At 36.2% G+C, this 18,741-nt stretch overlaps 1 protein-coding gene across 2 annotated transcripts in view; it reads left to right on the top strand.

Moving 5' to 3' along the window:
• ATP9B (ATPase phospholipid transporting 9B (putative)) overlaps positions 1 to 18,741 on the top strand; it is a 527,294-nt gene that overhangs the window by 260,154 nt on the left and 248,399 nt on the right. For both annotated transcript variants that reach the window (XM_036766185.1, XM_036766193.1), the window contains exon 10: positions 1,065 to 1,140. In XM_036766185.1, the coding sequence (XP_036622080.1) occupies positions 1,065 to 1,140 (76 nt within the window). The remainder of the gene's footprint in view (positions 1 to 1,064; positions 1,141 to 18,741) is intronic.

Genomic DNA, 18,741 nt, shown 5'->3' with positions numbered 1-18,741 from the left:
TGCGAAGGATAAGAAAGGAAGGTCATTTGCCTTCTTGCGTATGTCAAGGAAACCCCCTAACCTAAAAAGCTTTACTATCTCCAGGGGAAAAAAGCTTACTTGTAAATAACAACTATTTCCATTGCCCGTATTGATGCTATGTTTATGTGTATGTACACACACACCTATTTTAGTGTGCACCTATGATCTCATTGTTGTAGCGAACTGCCAGTGAGGAAATTCTCTGAAAGTACAGATTGGCACCTGCTGTGAAATTTTTACCCATAAGAATTGACTTGGCCATTCAGAGGGATTGTGATTCTCCTAGAGTCACACAGTGGAAAGGTGGATAAAGTCTTCCCAACTGTATCCACAATTCCACACTGTTTCTTTATAGTTACTGATATTAAAAAAAAATTTGAGCAAAACACAAGTTATATTTATTAATTTGGGGGGGGCAATTACAAGATTTAATAGCATAATAGAAGTAATATCTTTAAGAATGAATGAAATCTTGTTAATTACGATTCTAGAATTTTCTGATGATGCCTGTAAAAGAATTTTTCTGCCATATATTCTTAATTTGAAACACGTATTTTTATCTGTCCATATTCATAAAAATTGTCTATTTATCAGTGACTGAGTTTTGTGCCTACTGTGTGCTAAATAAATATTTGATTGAATGCCTTGTGATTAAATTATATCTATGCTGAAGATTTCATATGGTTTTCAGAGAATATTATTTAGCAAATCGAATTCTTTATAATTCCCTTTTTAATGTATTATCTTTTGTAAAACATATTAATAATATTATAGCACTGTTATAACTTATGAAGTTTATTTTTAATGTTTCATAAGATTATTAAAAATTTAATTCATTAAATTACTAAAAAATTGTAAAAATTATTTCTCTATTTTATTTATGTTTTTCATCCCTGATAGTTTTATCTGACTTCATTTTTCCTATCCTGAAATGTGCTGCTTTTAAAATTTGCTCAATATTTGTTTTATTTAATGACCATGTCCTTGGCATGTTATATATTCATCCAGCATAAAATCACTTATTTGAATTTTTTTTTTAACAGGAAGATTGTGATCCACCCATTCATGAAAGTCTCAGCATAGAAAATACGTTATGGGCAAGCACAGTTGTTGCTTCAGGTGAGAAATATTTTGTGCATTTACATTTGAATTCACATCCAAAGATGGTGGGACATGGGTGAAAGTGTGTATGGGTGTGGGAGAGACCTTGATAGTGAGTCTCCTGCCTTTCTGCAAGACTTTGTGCCATACTGCATATTACTTTGCTGCTATTTGCCTACTTCTTGAAGCTGAATCTGTTGTCTTGTCAGTTATTATTAAAAGGTCAGCTTTGTTTTTGATAGCACCTAGTATAGTGTCAGTCACCTAGACTGAAGGGCTTCTTAAACTTTTTCAACCCCTTCATTGCTTCTTAAACTGTGGGTCATGACCCCATGTCATATAATTGCCTATTAGTAATTTTATCAATTTCAGTTGCTTCTCAGAAGTCTGGGATGATATATTGCATTATTTTGTTTTCATCATTTAATATTAATTTTCTTAAAACAGGTTTTGGTGTGTCATACATCTACCTGTGAATTTAAAATGTTTTCCTAATGCTTATTGCATCAAATTTAAAACCCTCACATTAGTATTCCCACTTTCTATTGAATGGACTCTCTATAACTAGTCATCCAGATTTTTTTTTTGTACTCCTCCAACTTTCTGTTCTTCTTAGAACAATTTCTTTTCCATCTCTTATGTATATAGCACTTAGTCTTTTCCTATATACATTTGCTCATTCTAATCTTAGACTTTTCTAATTTTTCTTCTCTGCCCTCTTCTCTGTGAATTTTTCTTTGATTAACATCACCCCATAATTTTTAGACTCACAGGATCACATGTCTGAAGTTGGGAGAGGCCTCACAGGTCCTCTGGTCCAACCTTCTTGCTTTGTAGATGGGGAAACTGAGGCTCATAGTAGTTAAGTGACTTTCTCAAGGTCTGTAAGAGAGCTGAGGTTTGAACTCATGTCCTTCAAGTTCAGTGCTCTTTCTATAACATCAAACTGATTTTTCTTATCTGAATTTCAAGGTCAATAATAGAAAGCACAAATTTGGAGATTTCAGTGAAACCTCTCATTACTGAGCTTAATTCACTTACAGATTTTGATGGTGATTAGGAGATCTCCTAAACCAGAGTTGTCAAACATGAAACCCTGACTATGATAGAACAAAATTAAAATGTAATTGAGAAATCTTTTACAAAATAAAAATACAGATGAACACAATGTTAATATGTGGTTTTCTAAGTCAGTATGCGACTCACATGGTTCAGTGGTCCCCGTTTATATTTGAGTTTGACTCTTTTCCCCTAAATAATTAATTTTAAATATTATATATTTTATTTCTCCTTAAAAATCACGTTAAACAAGAAAAATTGCATGTGAGCTTATTTGTCAGCATCCTTTCTGTCTGAGAGCAAGTTATGGGATGTTCCCCCAATACTTAAAACCTGGAATTTTACATGAATATCATGCTACCTGAAGCTGGATTTTGGTTTTTTGGGTTTTGGGGTTTTGGGGGTTTTTTTGGTTTGGTTTGGTTTTTTTATGACCTTATCAGGTATCCCACTGTTGAATACTCAGTTAGATGAAAAGTGAGAACTGAGGATAGATTTTACAAAGATTTTCAGTATAATGGTGGCCTTTCTTCTTGCTTCGGTAGTTTGTTGGGTTTTTTGGGGGGGAGGGGAGGGGAGTCTGTGTCAGTGTCTTTGTCTGTGTCTGTGTTTCTATATCTGTGTCTGTGTGTACAGCAGAGGAATATTTTATCAGCGAGCGTTTCCTGAGTTTTACATAATACTTTTTATGTGAGAGAGCGTACCTATATGAATTCTTATTTAATGTATACAACAACCATGTGTAATGGATGGGATAGATGTTGTTATGCCCATTTTAGAAGTAAAATCAAAGATGTTAAAGTTTCTTGCCTAAGGCAATACAGCTGTTCAATCAGAGAGATAAGACTAGACTTCTTGTACCTTGAGACAGAATCTGAACTATCCTCAAGTCAAATTACATACACTACAGTAGATAAATCGATGGCATAGTGGATAGTGTTCTGGACTTGTAGTTCAGAAGACCTGATTTCAAATCCTGCTACAAATGTTTACTTAGCTGTATGATCCTGGGCAAGTCACCCTCTCTTACTCTTGGTTTCCTTATGTACAAAATGAGGGTGATATCCAAGGGGGCGGAGCCAAGATGGCAGCTGAAAAGCAGGGACTAGCGTGAGCTCCCCACCGAGTCCCTCCAAAAACCTATAAAAAATGGTTCTGAACCAATTCTAGAACTGCAGAACCCACAAAAGAGCAGAGGGAAACCCGGCTCCAGCCCAGGACAGCCTGTATGGTCTCTGGGTGAGGTCTATCCCACACGGAGCTGGGAGCAGAGCACAGCGTGAGCAGCGTGGACCAACCAGACCAGGAGCCAGGAGGAGCGTGCCCTAGTGACCTGAATCAGCGACCTGCAGCAGTTACCAGACTTCTCAACCCACAAACATGAAAGACAATGGAGAAGGTTAGTGTGGAAAAGCTTCGGGAGTGGAAGGAGTTTGCTTCGGCTACTGCCCTGCTGGTGGTGGAGGTAGGGCGGCTACAGAACTACAGCTGCAGTTGCTTCTGGCCCCAGGCCCACCTGGTGGGAGAAATTAAGTGGCGGATCAGAGCAGGAGTAAAGAGCCTGCTGAAGATCTAAGTCCAGTCTGGGTAGGGGCTTGGGGAAAGAGGAGTGCTGGTGTGGCAGAGCTTGCACATCCCCCCAAGCGTGGAACTTAGAACTCTTTACAAGCAGTCATACCCCGCTGAAAAACTCAAGGGTCAAGTTAGTTGGTTGGGAATATGGCCAGGAAGCGAAAATGCACCCAGATTCAGTCTCAGACTCAGGAATCCTTCTTTGGTGACAAAGAGGACCAAAACATACAGCCAGAAGAAGTCAACAAAGTCATAGAGCCTACAACAAAAGCCTCCAAGAAAAACATGAACTGGTCCCAGGCCATGGAAGAGCTCAAAAAGGATTTGGAAAAGCAAGTTAGAGAAGTAGAGGAAAAATTGGGAAGAGAAATGAGAAGGATGCGAGAAAACCCTGAAAAACAAGTTAATGACTTGCTAAAGGAGACCCAAAAAAATATGGAAAAAAAATACTGAAGAAAACAACACCTTAAAAAATAGACTAACTCAAATGGCAAAAGAGTTCCAAAAGGCCAATGAGGAGAAGAATGCCTTGAAAGGCAGAATTAGCCAAATGGAAAAGGAGGTCCAAAAGACCACTGTAGAAAATACCACCTTAAAAATGAGAGTGGAGCAAATGGAAGCTAGTGACTTGATGAGAAATCAAGATATTATAAAACAGAACCAAAAGGAATGAAAAAATGGAAGACAGTGTAAAATATCTCATTGGAAAAACCACTGACCTGGAAAATAGATCCAGGAGAGATAATTTAAAAATTATTGGACTACCTGAAAGCCATGATCAAAAAAAGAGCCTAGATATCATCTTTCAAGAAATTATCAAGGAGAACTGCCCTGATATTCTAGAGCCACAGGGCAAAATGGAAATTGAAAGAATGCACTGATCGCCTCTTCAAATAGATCCCAAAAAGAAATCTCCTAGGAATATTGTTGCCAAATTCCAGAGCTCCCAGATTAAGGAGAAAATACTGCAAGCAGCCAGAAAGAAACAATTTGAGTATTGTGGAAACCCAATCAGAGTAACCCAAGATCTAGCAGCTTCTACATTAAGAGATCGAAGGGCTTGGAATGCGATATTCCGGAGGTCAATGGAGCTAGGATTAAAACCAAGAAACACCTACCCAGCAAAACTGAGTATCATGCTCCAAGGCAAAATATAGACTTTCAATAAAATAGAGGACTTTCAAGCTTTCTCAGTGAAAGACCAGAACTGAATAGAAAATTTGACTTTCAAACACAAGAATCAAGAGAAGCATGAAAAGGTAATCAAGAAACAGAAATTGCAAGGGACTTACTAAAGTTGAACTGTTTTGTTTACATTCCTACATGGAAAGATGATGTGTATGATTTATGAGACCCCAGTATTAGGGTAGCTGAAGGGAATTTTCATACATATACATATATATATGCATATATATGTTTATGTATATATATATATATGTATATGTGAGTGTGTATGTATGTATATATGTGTGTGTATATATCTGGAGAGAGAGAGAGAGAGAGGGCACAGGGTGAGTTGAAGATGAAGGGAAGACATCTAAAAGAAATAAAATCAAATTAAGGGATGAGAGAGGAATATATTGAGATAGGGAGAGATAGAATGGGATAAATTATCTTGCATAAAAGTGGCAAGAAAAAGCAGTTCTGTAGGAAGAGAAGAGAAGTCAGGTGAGGGGGAATGAGTGAATATTGCTCTCATCAGATTTGACCTGAGGAGGGAATACCATACATACTCAATTGGGTAACTTACCCCACAGGAAAAAAGGAGGAAGAAGATTAAAAAAGGGGGGGGTGGATGATAGAAGGGAGGGCAGATGGGGGTGGAGGTAATCAAAAACAAACACTTTTGAAAGGGGGCAGGGTCAAGGGAGATAATTCAATAAAGGGGGATATGTTAGGAAGGAGCAAAATATAGTGAGTCTTTCACAACATGAGTATTGTGGAAGGGTTATACATAATGATACACATGTGGCCTATGTTGAATTGCTTGACTTCTTAGGGAGGGTGGGTGGGAAGGGAAGAGCAGAGAGAATTTGGAACTCAAAGTTTTAAAAACAGATGTTCAAAAACAAAAGAAAAAAGAAAAGAAAGTTTTTGCATGCAACTCCCCATTTCTACCCTCCCCCCCACTCCAAGATGGCATATATTCTGATTGCCCTGTTCCCCAGTCAGCCCTCCCTTCTGTCACCCCACTCCCTCCTATCCCCTTTTCCCTTACTTTCTTGCAGAACAAGATAGGTTTCTATGCCCCATTACCTGTATGTCTTATTACCTAGTTGCATGCAAAACCTTAGACATTCTTAGAACATGTGATAAATAAGTCATAAATTTACAGAAATACCTTAGGAATAAGTGGCTATCACTTCACTGCACAATAGTCATCTGATAACAGGTACATGGTGGTGTATTGTCAAATGTTTTCCAAAGTGTTTTATATCCAGAAAGAACATATAGAAATAATTAAAATTTAATTGTAGAATTAAAATATCCTTCATGGGCGGCCTCTACATAAACTCGGGTAACTGCAGATGACTTTCACTATTATTTTGCCTACTTTTATAAAAGAATCCTTTGGTAGTACGTTTGGCATGGTTTTGAATAAGTTTGTTAATTTAGGTAGTATTGTTGTTTTTATTATATTGTCCAAGCCTACCCAAGAACTGCAAATATTTCTCCAATTATTTGTCTTTATTTTGATGAAGTGTTTTACAGTTGTATTCATATAATCCCTTTATGTGTATTGCTAGAATCCCAATTATTTTATACATTCCGTAGTTATTTTTAATGAAACTTCTCTTTCTATCTCTTCTAGATGAGTTTTTTTTGGTAATATATGGAAATGCTATAAAAAGGATTTATTGTGTAGCTTACAACTTTCCTGAATTGTTTCAATTAATTTTTAGGTTGAATCCTTGATCTTCTCTAAGTAGGCCATAATATCTGAAAAAGGCCTCTTTGTACATGTATATTGCCTTTGTTTCTTTTTCTTTTCTTCTTACTGTAGCATATTTCTTGCACCATGTGGAATAATAGTTATGATGAAGGGCATTGTTAATTTGTCCCTCATCCTATTGGAAAGACCTTCAGCTTTTCTCCAGTACATACATACCTACTTACATACATACATACACACATTATAGTTTGCTTTTATTTTTAAATAAATACTTTTCTTTGTCTGCTTTTGTCTGTCCTTGATTGAGGTATCAAGACGATATTTTTGAAATGTAGAAGGATTTTGGAAGAGTTTTTTTTCCTATTCATTGAAACAGTTAGAATTAGTTCTTTGAATATTTGATATCATTTCCTTGTAAATCTACTTAATTCTGGAAATTTTTTTCATGGGAATTTATTTTTGACTTGATCAATTTCTTTTCCTGGTATTGAACTATATAAAATATTTTGTTTTAAACATACATATTTTATATTTTTATAAGTATTCATCTGTGTCATTCATCTGTGTTATTAGATGTATTGGCACATAATTGGACAGAAATGTTTCATAATACTTATCCTTATTTTCTTCCTGTTTCTTTTGCATTTTTGCTTTTATACATTTCAGATATGAACCATTTATTTTATTTCTATAAATCAGACTAGTTAACCTTATCTATTTCATATATTTTTAATATCAGGTTCAGGGTTTATTTATCACTTATGTGTGTGTTTTTTGGGGGGTGATGTTGTCATTTATGTAAGCCATGTTTGTTTCCCATTCAATTATGACCAGGATTGAATTTTCTCTAGTTTTTATAAAATTCTTTTCTAGTACTTATGTTTTTTGCTTATTGGTATTTTGTTAGAGTTGTCTAAATCTGAAAGAGGTACATCAGTGTCTTCCATTATTATTGTTTTATTGTTTATTTCTCCTTGTAGTACTATTGTTTTCCTTTAATAATTTAAGTAATAAATTAAATTAATCTTGTATATTTGACATATAATTTAATTATTTTTTATATTATGTGTAATGCTCTAAAAATACATTATAATATGACAAATAATGATATAATAATATGTAACAAATATAAATAATATGTTACATGCATAATTATATAAGATATAATTAAATTATAAATATTTAATAAATTAAACAAATTAAATATATCAAATTAATAATTTCAATGACTTTGCTGCTTGGTACATGTATATTAAGTATTGATTTTCATTCACTTTCCAAGATGTCTTTTAATATGTGGTTTTCCTACTTAATTCTTTTCCTGTTGTTTATTTTTGAAGTATCCTTATCTGAAATCATTATTAATGCCTAATTTTTATTATTCTGTGCCAGTCCCAAATTTTAACTATGTGTGGATCTCTGTGTCTCAGATGTGTGCCCTTTATCTTATTCCTCCTCTCCACTCTCCTTCCACATACATACATGTGTTTATTATTATTCAGAGTCCCAACTAACACACAGATTTTGTAATATATGATCTTTAATATATTTTGTCCATGCATTTCCCCATGTGTTTATCTAGCCTGTCTTTTACAGTATTGATACTTAATTGTATTTGCAGTGATAGCAGGTTCTAAGAAGTACAATAAAAGAATCTTAAATATCTAAAGACAATAAAATATGGATTGCATAATTCTATTAAAATCAATCTTATGAGATGTTGTCGTAGGAAGAGCTTTGTAGTCCTTCAGTGGCTTATATCAAATTATTCACAAGCTGGCTTCCAATGTTAGCATGATGACCTGTCCCTTAGTCTATCTGGGCTTTATTTTCCTCATCTGTAAAATGAATGCCCTGGGCTAAATTCCAACAGAGTTTCCTTGGGCTCTTAATCTATGATGCTGTGAAATAATCTTGGTACATTTGTGTGTCTAGCTACAGAAAAAGGTAGAAGTGTAAAATGTAGGTTTTTTTTAAGACCCTTTTAAAATTCAGGAATTCTTTGAAAGAATTATACCTTAAGCTGTTATTCCTACACTTTAACAGAAATTAATTAACCTTATGTTTTACAAAAATTGGAATCATGTCATGCCTGAAAGGTGAAGATAGAAATAGTATTCATGGGATCAGAAAAAAGCTCTGCAAGGGAAAAGTCTAGGACAACGGAGATGTGTTTTGCCTATTTGACAGTTATATAGTCCAATCTCTAGCCATTCCTCTTACTTTTGTCTTCTTTTTTTGACCCCTATGATCATACAGATCCCTTAACTCTAGCTTAGATATTCAGTTGTTTGAAGGAAAGGTCAAACAGATGCTATTTCAAAGTTTTTTCCTGGATCAATGATTCTATTAATGTTTTCAACTCATTCTTCAGGCAAATTAAACATTAGTTTTTTTTTTATTTAACATATAATATTTTTAATCTATGTTGTTGTTGCTGTTCAGCCATTTCAGTTATGTCCAACTCTATGTGACCCCATTTGGGGTTTTCTTAGCAAAGATACTAGAGTGGTTTGCCATTTCCTTCTCTAGCTCATTTTGCAGATGAGGAAACTGAGACAAAGAGGATTAAGTGACTTGCCTAGCATTACACAGCTATTAAGTGTCTGAGGCCAGATTTGAGCTCAGATCGTCCTGACTCTGGGCCTGGTGATCTACCTCAGTTTGTAAGCTGTATGGTTGTCTGTATAACGCATTGTCAGATAATTCTTTCTTAATTACTCTAGATTCAAGATAAAAATAATTCTGTTATACTTTTCTTTTTAAACATTTGATGTTTTAATTTAGGCCATTTTTATTATATTATAGTATACCAAATTTGTATTGACTTATACATTCATAAATGTGTTGGGATACTTCATTTATGCTTTCATTACATCTTATCATTACTATTCATTTATTGAATATTTTTACACTTAAATTAGACTGCTGTTACTGATCCTTAGCACTATTGATTTTGTGGTCTTTCTTCTCTAAAAATGTCAGGGCAGCAGCAATCAGAGCTGAAGGGTTTTGAGCTATCCCAACACACAATTCCCTATGCACCATTTTCTGTCCTGACCTTAGCCCTTAAGATCACCTTGACAAGTATCAATGCCATACGTCAGCAGCAAGATGGACAACAATTCACCCATTATATATTTTTACTTGACATATTTCATTATCTTTTCTTTTATATTGAGCTCCTAATTTAGGGAATAGTATTTTGTCTTAGATGTATTCATTATCTATAGAGATCATTTTTTTTCCCAGCTAAAAAGGTTCTTCATTTTAAGATTTTGTTTGTTATGCTTTTTTGTTGTTGTTGTTTTTTTTTTTGCCATTGAACTTTGTAAAATATCACAGAACCTCCCTACACCCTTAGATTTCCATTTGGTTTCAACTACACCTTTAAAATTTTTTGGAGGGGGTTCTTGATGTTATTTAATTGAGGTGGGTAAATCCTCCTAGTATAAAAACTCCCTCTGAAGATGAAGATTAATTCTTTCAAAAATTTATAGTCTTAAGTATTTGGAGAACTGATAGGATAAGTAACTTGTTTGTGATGACATAGGTAGTCTGTATCAAAGCAAAGACTTGAATCTATACTCTGAGACTAGTTCCTTACCCCAAACTACATAACTGTATATACACATGTATAAATAGTCATATATATACACACACATACACATATTTATCTTATATTGTTATGTAGCAGATTTAGTATTTCTCGTTTTAGAAGTGTATAGTGATAGGTGTCTTTGAAGTATCTGTTTATTCTCTAATGAGGCAGACTCTAAAAATACCTTTTCTAGTGTCTTAGAATTATTTTTGTACATTATAGAACTCCCTAATGTAACTTAGGACTACCATACCTTTCTCCAGATTCTGCATTAAGGTAAGACCTCTAGAATCTTTTATATCCTAATTCTTTGAAACAGTAGCTCTCAGACCTTTTCTGATGCCAGAATATTCATATAATTCTAGATTTTGGATGGCTAATAGAAATAAAGTAGAAAGATAGTAAGGGAGATGACTTTCGCTGTGTCATATCAGCTCAGGTATAAAACCATTTATTTAGCCCTTACTGTGTACCAGAAATTGTGCTCAAATAAAGGGAATACCAATGAAAGCAAAAAGACAGTCCCTAACATTCTGTTGGAGGAAGAACACATGTAAAAAGAAGCTGTAATTATTGGTTGGAGGGAAAGATTACTTGCAACAGGACATGGTAAGAAAAATCCAGAGAATCTGCAGTGAAGGCTAGAGAGGATGAAGGAATGGCTGGCCTTAGCACTTTTCCTCAAAGTGGAGGTTTTGGGAGGAACTGACAAATAAGAGGCAGAGTGTCTATGTGTGCATATTTCTTTTTGAAAAAAGTTTTTTTATTCTCCCTTTAAATAAAGCCATATAAATTTGTTAGTATATGAAGTATTATCTTGAAGTTGCAGTCTGTAACTATTTGGACTCTGAAAGTCTTAAAAATGAAAATCTGTTATGGAGTTATAAGAGATTTTTATGATGGAGCACGTGGATGAAAAATTTCTGTTAATATGTTGTGGAGTTACTAACTTATTTTTGGTTCATTCTAATTTTTATGAAATCTCTTACTTGCGTAAGATTTATACCTCTTTGCTAAGGTTTTAATACTCTTTTGATACATCTATCTTCTAAAGCTGTCATTTCCTAATCTCTTGCTCTTTCACTCTCATTTATGATATAATTTTAAAGTCTTTAAAAAAAAGACTCTTGTTTCTTTTTATCTAGGAATTCTAGTTGATCTTGGATCAACATAGGCTTTTATTTGAAGCTTTGTTGGTTGGTTGTTTGGATTAATTCTCCTTTCTGAGTTTTTATACTTGCCATCATAATAGCTCTTTATCCCTTTTTGTTTATTCATTCTTCCAGTCTTACCTTCTAGTTTGGGTTTTTATGTTAAGTCCAATCCCTGCTTTCTGACAGTACTGTCTTCACCTTATAGGGATCTTTAGGGGTCTACCCTATGTCATCTTAGGTCTTGTTACTGCATTGTTTAGGTGTTGAGTGCTATGTTCAAGATTTACAGGGGCAGGCTAAGCAAGTAAGCTGCATATTTTCAAGGCCTGATTCAGTCTGCTTAAGGGCAAGATCTAATATCTGTCTCCTAGACTTTCTAGTCTTCAGACCCTGGTTTGGGTCCAGGCAACATGGCTGTTAACATGCCTCTGGGTGGAGCTTCAGTAGGTAGTTATTAGTTTTAGTTCCTGTCAGCTAGCTGGAAGGCTTAGCAGGATCATAGAGACCCTAGGGATGGCCTACCTCTGTTCTAAGTGGAGGGAAGGAGTCTGCCAACCTCTCAGGGTGAAACTGTGCTGCTGACCCAGTCCTGTTCAGAGAGGCCTTAAGTGCTCAGTCTGAGATCTTGGCCTGCTGTTGATTCACATTTCCTTTCCTTGTCACTTGTCTGTAGGTTGAATATCATGATCTTGGTCTGGGTTTCTCTTGAGATTTCACAATCACTTCTTGGTCCTGTGTTCCTTTTAGATCTTAAATAGAGTAATTGAATTTTTCTATGTAGAAATGAGTTAACATATATAAAGTACTTTGCAAACTTTAAAACATCATGGGAATACTATTATTATGATGATCATCATAAAACATTATTATCCATTGTGGAGGGAGCTGCGCCATCCTGTTTTCTCTTACTCTGCTATGTTGGTAGGTCTCTTGTCTCCTACCTGTCTTTCTAGATTCCATTCATATTATTATCCTTTTACACACTCTAGGTCCTAGTCAAACTGAGTACTAGTTTCTAGTCAAAGCTACTTTTTCCCAGTATAGGACGTTCCCTCTCCCAACTCCATACCTTTGCACAGCCAGTAGGTTCCCTCCCCAAGCCTAGAATCCTTTTCCTCATTTGTCCTCAAGTCTCTGGTCAAATTCTCATCCATTTGGACACCTTACCTAATAATCCCTTCCACCCCAGCATATGCCCTCATACCCCAATTAACTTGTTTTGAGATAAATGGATACAGATATACACACACGTCTTCATTATTCATGGATTTCATATTTGCAAATTCTCCTGTTTGCTGTAACCCCCAAATTAATACAGTGTTTTTGTGGACAATCATGGACATGCTAGTTGTTGTCCTTCGTTCTTGAAGAGGACCAAAATGACATCCCTGTGTTGGAGTCAAGATACAGTGAGTCCACCTGTGGCTGGTCAGACCAGTATGAGCTCGGAAGGCTCTACCATAGGTCAGGCACAAATAGTCCATATGAACATTTGGAGTGGACGTGTCTCTAAATTTGTGCATCTCCTACTTCTTTTGAGCTACTGCAATTCTACTTTATCCATAGAGCCATGACATCTTCTTTGATGGGGGCATGTCATGGTAGGCAATCCTTTTCCAGTGTCTCCCATAATAATGCAATCAATTCTAAAGTTCTTCAGAGATACCTTAAGAGGGTCCTTGTTGTCACTACTTCTTGCCACAATGTGAGCCTCTTCTGTGTTCTTAGTAAAATAGTCTTTTAGGCAAACATATATTTGTTATTCAAACAACACAGCCGGTCCATCATAGTTATACTCTGCAGTAGAGTTTGAATGCTTGGCATTTTAGCTCCAGAAAGAGCCTCAGTGTCCAGTATCTTGCCAGGTAATCTTCAGAATCTTCCTAAGACAGTTCAAATGGAGGTGATTCAAGTTTAGTATGATGCTCGTAGACTATCCAGGTTTCACAAGCATGACAATGAAGTCAGCACAGTGGCTCTGTAGAACTGAAGTTCAGTAGGCAACCTAATACCTCTTCTCTTCCACACTTTCCTTTGGAGCCTCTCAGACATTGAGTTAGCTCCGGCAATCCCTGCGTCACCTTCATCATCTGTGTGTACATCCCTGGAAAGTATACAAGGTAAGTGAACTTATCCACAGTATTCAAAATTTCTCCATCTGCTATAAGTGACGGTTCCACGTACGAATGGTGGGGTCTTGGCTTGGTGGTGTTTGAGACTGCATTGAGTGCACAATTATCTGTGAACAAAAAATCATACTCCAGCTCTCCCTACATTTTAGTCTTGGCTTATAGCTTTTTCAAGTTAAACAACTTACCATCGATATGGTAGCCAAACTTGATGCCTATTTTCTCTTTATTGAAAGCATCTGACAACATTGGTGAAAACATCATGCTAAAAAAAAAGCCTGGGGGCTAGCATACAGCTTCGCTTCATTCCACTGGTTACTGGAAAAGCATAAGACCATCATCTACTATCCAGAATCCAGGCAAGCATACCCTCATGAAATTGAGGTACAGCACTGATGAACTTCCCTGGGCACCCAGACTTTGACATAATGTTCCTTTTTTTTCTGTTATTTATTTTTTCTTTCTTTTGTTGTTTAAATTTCATCTTTATTGGGGCAGCTAGATGGCTCAGTGAGTAGAGCACCAGCCCTGGAGTCAGGAGGACTTAAGTTCAATGTGGCCTCAGACACTTAACACACTTACTAGCTGTGTGACCTTGGGCAAGTCACTTAATCCCAATTACCCTGCCTTCCCCCCTCCAAAAAAAAAAAAAAAGAAATTTATTTTTTATTTTTAGTTTTCAACATTCAGTTCCTTAAGTTTTTGAGCTCCAAATTTTCTCCCCTTCCCGCTCCCCGCCCCCAAGTCGGCATGTAATCTAATATAGGTTCTACATATACCTTCACATTAAACTTATTTTCACAATAGTCAAGTTGTAAAGAAGAATTATAACCAATAGAATGAACCATGAGAAAGAAGAAGCAAAACCGTAAAAGATAAAATAGAGAGCAAATAGTTTGCTTCAATTTGCGTTCAGACACCATAATTCTTTCTCTAGATGTGGATAGTTTTTTCCATCATAAGTCTTTTGGAACTGTCTTAGAACCTTGCATTCCTGAGAAGAGCCAAGTCTATCAAAGTTAGTCATCACAGATACCTTGTGTCTGTAATCGTGTATAATGTTCTCCTGGTTCTGCTCCCCTCGTTCAGCATCAGATCGTGTAAGTCTTTCCAGGTTATTATGAAGTCCATCTGCCCCTCATTTCTTATAGCACAATAGTATTTCATTACATTCGTATACTACAATTTGTTTAGCCATTCCCCAATTCATGGGCCTTCCCTTGATTTCCAATTCTTTGCCACCACAAAAAGCTGCTATAAATATTTTTTGTACATATGGGTCCTTTCCCATTTGTGTCATGTCTTTGGGTTACAGCCCTAGAAGTGGTATTGCTGGGTCAAAGGGTATGCACAGTTTTATAGCCCTTTGGGCATAGTTCCAAATTGCTCTCCAGAATGGCTGGATCAGTTCACAGCTCCACCAAAAATGCAACCGTATTCCAATTTTCCCACATTGTCTCCAGTATTTATCATTTTCCTGTTTTGTCATGTTAGCCAATCTGACAGGAGAGATGTGGTATCTCAGAGTTGCTGATATTTTATTTAAAATTTTTGTATCTATATTCATTAGGGAAATTGGTCTATGATTTTCTTTCTCTGTTTTGGCTCTTCCTGGTACCATATTTGTGTTATAAAAAGAATATGGTAGGACTGCTTCTTCCCCCATTTTCCCAAATAGTGTATAAAGTATTGGAATTAATTGTTTTTTAAATGTTTGATGGGATTCACTTGTAAATCCATTTGGCCCTGGAGATTTTTTCCTAGGGAGTTCATTAATGGCTTTTTCAGTTTCTTTTTCTGAGATGGGGCTATTTAGGTATCTTACTTCCTCTTCTGTTAATCTGGGCAATTTATATTTTTGTAAATATTCATCCATTTCCCTAAGATTATCAAATTTTATGGGCATACAATTGGGCAAAATAATTCCTAATTATTGTTTTAATTTCCTGTTCATTGGAGTTGAATTCAGCCTTTTCATTTTTGATACTGGTAATTTGCTTTTCATCTCTCTTTTTTTAATCAAATTGACCAAAGGCTTATCAATTTTATTGGTTTTTTTTTTCATAAAAGCAAGTCTTAGTTTTATTTATTAGTTCAATACTTCTCTTGATTTCAATTTTATTATCTTTCTTTTGCTTTTCAGTATTTCTAATTTGATATTTAATTGAGGATTTTCAATTTGTTCTTTTCCTAGCTTTTTCACTTGCATTCCTAATTCATTTATCTCCTTTTTTTCTCTATTTTATTCATGTAACCATTCAGAAATACAAAACTTCCCCTAAGAACTGCTTTCACTGCATCCCATAAGTTTTGGTATGTTGTCTCATTATTGTCATTCTCTTGAATGAAGTTATTGATTGTTTCTGTGATTTGTTGTTTGACCCACCTATTCTTTAGGATTAGATTATTTAGTTTCCAATTAATTTTTAGTTTATCATTCTATGGTGCTTTATTACAAATTATTTTTATTGCATCATGATATGAAAAGGATGCATTGAGTATTTATGCCTTTCTGCACTGGATTGTGAGGTTTTTATGCCTTAGTACATGTTTTTGTATATGTGCCATCTACTGTTGAGAAGAAGGTCTATTCATTTCTATCCCCATTCAGTTTCCTTCAGAGGTCTATCATATCTATCTTTTATTCACCTCGTTAACTTCTTTATTGTTTATTTTGAGGTTAGATTTATCAAGTTCAGAGAGGGGGAGGTTGAGGTCCCACACTACTGTAGTTTTGTCTTCTATTTTTTCTGTAACTCTCTTAACTTCTCCTCTAAGAAGATGGATGATATACTGCTTGGTTCATATGCATTAAGTAATGATAGTACTTCATTGTCTATGGTGCCTTTTAGCAGGATATAGTTTTCTTATCTCCTTTAATTAGATCTATCTTTGCTTTTGCTTTGTCTGGGATTAGGATTGCTACCCCTGCTTTTTTTACTTCAGCTGAAGCATAATATATTCTACTCCAGCCTTTTACCTGTACCCTGTGTGTATCCCCCTGTTTCAAATGTGTCTCTTGTAAACAACATATTGTAGGATTATGGTTTTTAATCCATTCTGCTATCTGCCTCTGTTTTATGGCAGAGTTCATCCCATTCACATTCACAGTTATGGTTACTATTTGTGTCTTTTTCTCCATCCTATTTCTCTCCACCCCTCCCCACCCCCACCCCCACCCCCCCCGCCCAGTTTATGCTTTTATTTCTCCCTTCCGGTCCTCAAAAGAGTTTTGCTTTTTGCTACCACCTCCCTCAATATTCCCTCCCTATCAGCCCCCCTCCCTTATCTTACCCTTTCTTTCCCTCCCAACCATCCCCCCCTTTACATCCCCCCCCCCCCCACTGCCTGTAGGACAAGTTTGGTTTCATACTTAACAGAGTGTGTTATTCCCTCCATGAACCAAATCTGATGAATGTAAAGTTCAAATACTGCTCTTTTCCCTCCCCTCTTTCCCTCTATAATATGTTATTGTGCCTCTTCGTGTGACGTAATTTACCCTTTTCTGCCTCCTCCTTACCTCTTCTCCCAGAACAATCCCTTTGAACCCCTTAATTAGATTTCTTCTCATCACATCAGTTAATTTATACCAACATTCTCTGTCTATGTAGATCCCTTTTAAATGTTGTAATAACTATACCATTCTCAAGATTAACAAGTATCATCCTCCCATATATTGATGTAAACACTTTGCCCTTATTGAATACCATTTTTTTTTCCTGTTTACATTTTTCGGCCTGTCTTGAGTCTTGTATCTGAAGATCAAATTTTCCATTGAATCTGGCCTTTTCATCGGGAAGGTCTGGAATTCCCTTATTTCATTGAATGTCCATCTCCTTGCCTGAAAGATTATGCTCAGTTTTGCTGTGTAGTTGATCCTTGGTTGTAGTCCAAGGTCCTTTGTCTTTAGGGATATCATATTCCAATCCCTCCAGTCTTTTAATGTAGAAGCTGCAGGGTCCTGTGTGATCCTGACTGTAGTTCCGTGATATTTGAATTGTTTCTTTCTGGCTGTTTGCAGTATTTTCTACTTGACTTGATAATTCTGGAATTTGTCTACAATATTCCTTGTAGTTTTCAATTTGGGATCTCTTTCAAGGGGTGATTGATGGACTTTTTTGATGGTTCTAGGACCTTGGGGCAGTTTTCCTTGGTGATTTCTTGGAAGATAATGTCCAAGCTCTTTTTTTCATCATGGCTTTCTGGCAGCCCAGCAATTCTTAGATTATCTCTCCTGAGTTTATTTTCCAGGTCAGTTGTTTTTCCAATGAGACATTTTACATTTTCTTCTATTTTTTCATTCTTTAGATATTGTTTGACTGATTCTTGATACCTCATACAGTCATTAGCTTCTACTTGCCCAATTTTAATTTTTTAACAAATTGTTTTCTTCAGATGGCTTCTGTACCTCTCTTTGCATTTGGCCAATTTTCCTTTGCAAGGAGTTATTTTCTCCTGTTATTTTCTACACCCCCTTATCCATTTTATTTTATAAAGTTTTGTAGTCATCAATGAATTTGTTTTCCATTTTTTTTTACCTCTGTAAAAGTCCTCCTTGGGCTCTTCCAGGAATGTTTTTGGGGTGGAGACCAGTTCATATTCCCTTTTGAGGTTTCAGATGTGGGTATAATGTCAATGCTATCCTCTTCTGAATTGGTATTTCAGTCTTCCCTGTTTCCATAGTAAGATTCTATGGTCTTAAACTTTTCTGCTTTGCCTCTTCATTGTGGTTGTCTTTCTCTTGGCTTTTAAAGTGGATTTCTGCTTCTGGGGCCCAGGGAGCTCAGTCCCAAGCTTCTTTTGCTGGGAACTACTGGCCTGGTTAGTGGTTTTCTGTGCTATGGCCTCTGGTTTTGTCAGCTGGAATCTATGTAATGCTGTAGCTCACCTGGTTCTGAACTGGAGCTGGCTGGTGCATGCCAAGGATGGAGGCCTGGTGAAGTCTTTTTGAGTTTCCCTGGGGTTAGACTGAAGCTTGCAGTGTGAAGTGTGGGGGAGTTCTGGTCTGGCTGGTGGAAGTTCTCCTCTTCCCCTAGGGCTGTGCTACAGCATGGGTGGCCTCAGTCACCTGCGATGGTGTCTGCCAATCTACCTGGCTGTGTGAAGGCATATTTGGGGTCCAGTGTTTTTCCTAGGGCGGTATTCTCCAGGTTATTCACGGTCAACAAGGGAGGGATGAGAGCACCTGTGATTTACTTTGTCATCATGGCT

This window comes from Trichosurus vulpecula, chromosome 1 (assembly GCF_011100635.1).
Source record: "Trichosurus vulpecula isolate mTriVul1 chromosome 1, mTriVul1.pri, whole genome shotgun sequence".
NCBI classification, from domain to species: domain Eukaryota; kingdom Metazoa; phylum Chordata; class Mammalia; order Diprotodontia; family Phalangeridae; genus Trichosurus; species Trichosurus vulpecula.
The sequence above is the reverse complement of the archived record's forward strand: the minus strand, read 5'-3'. Positions and strand labels throughout refer to the sequence as shown.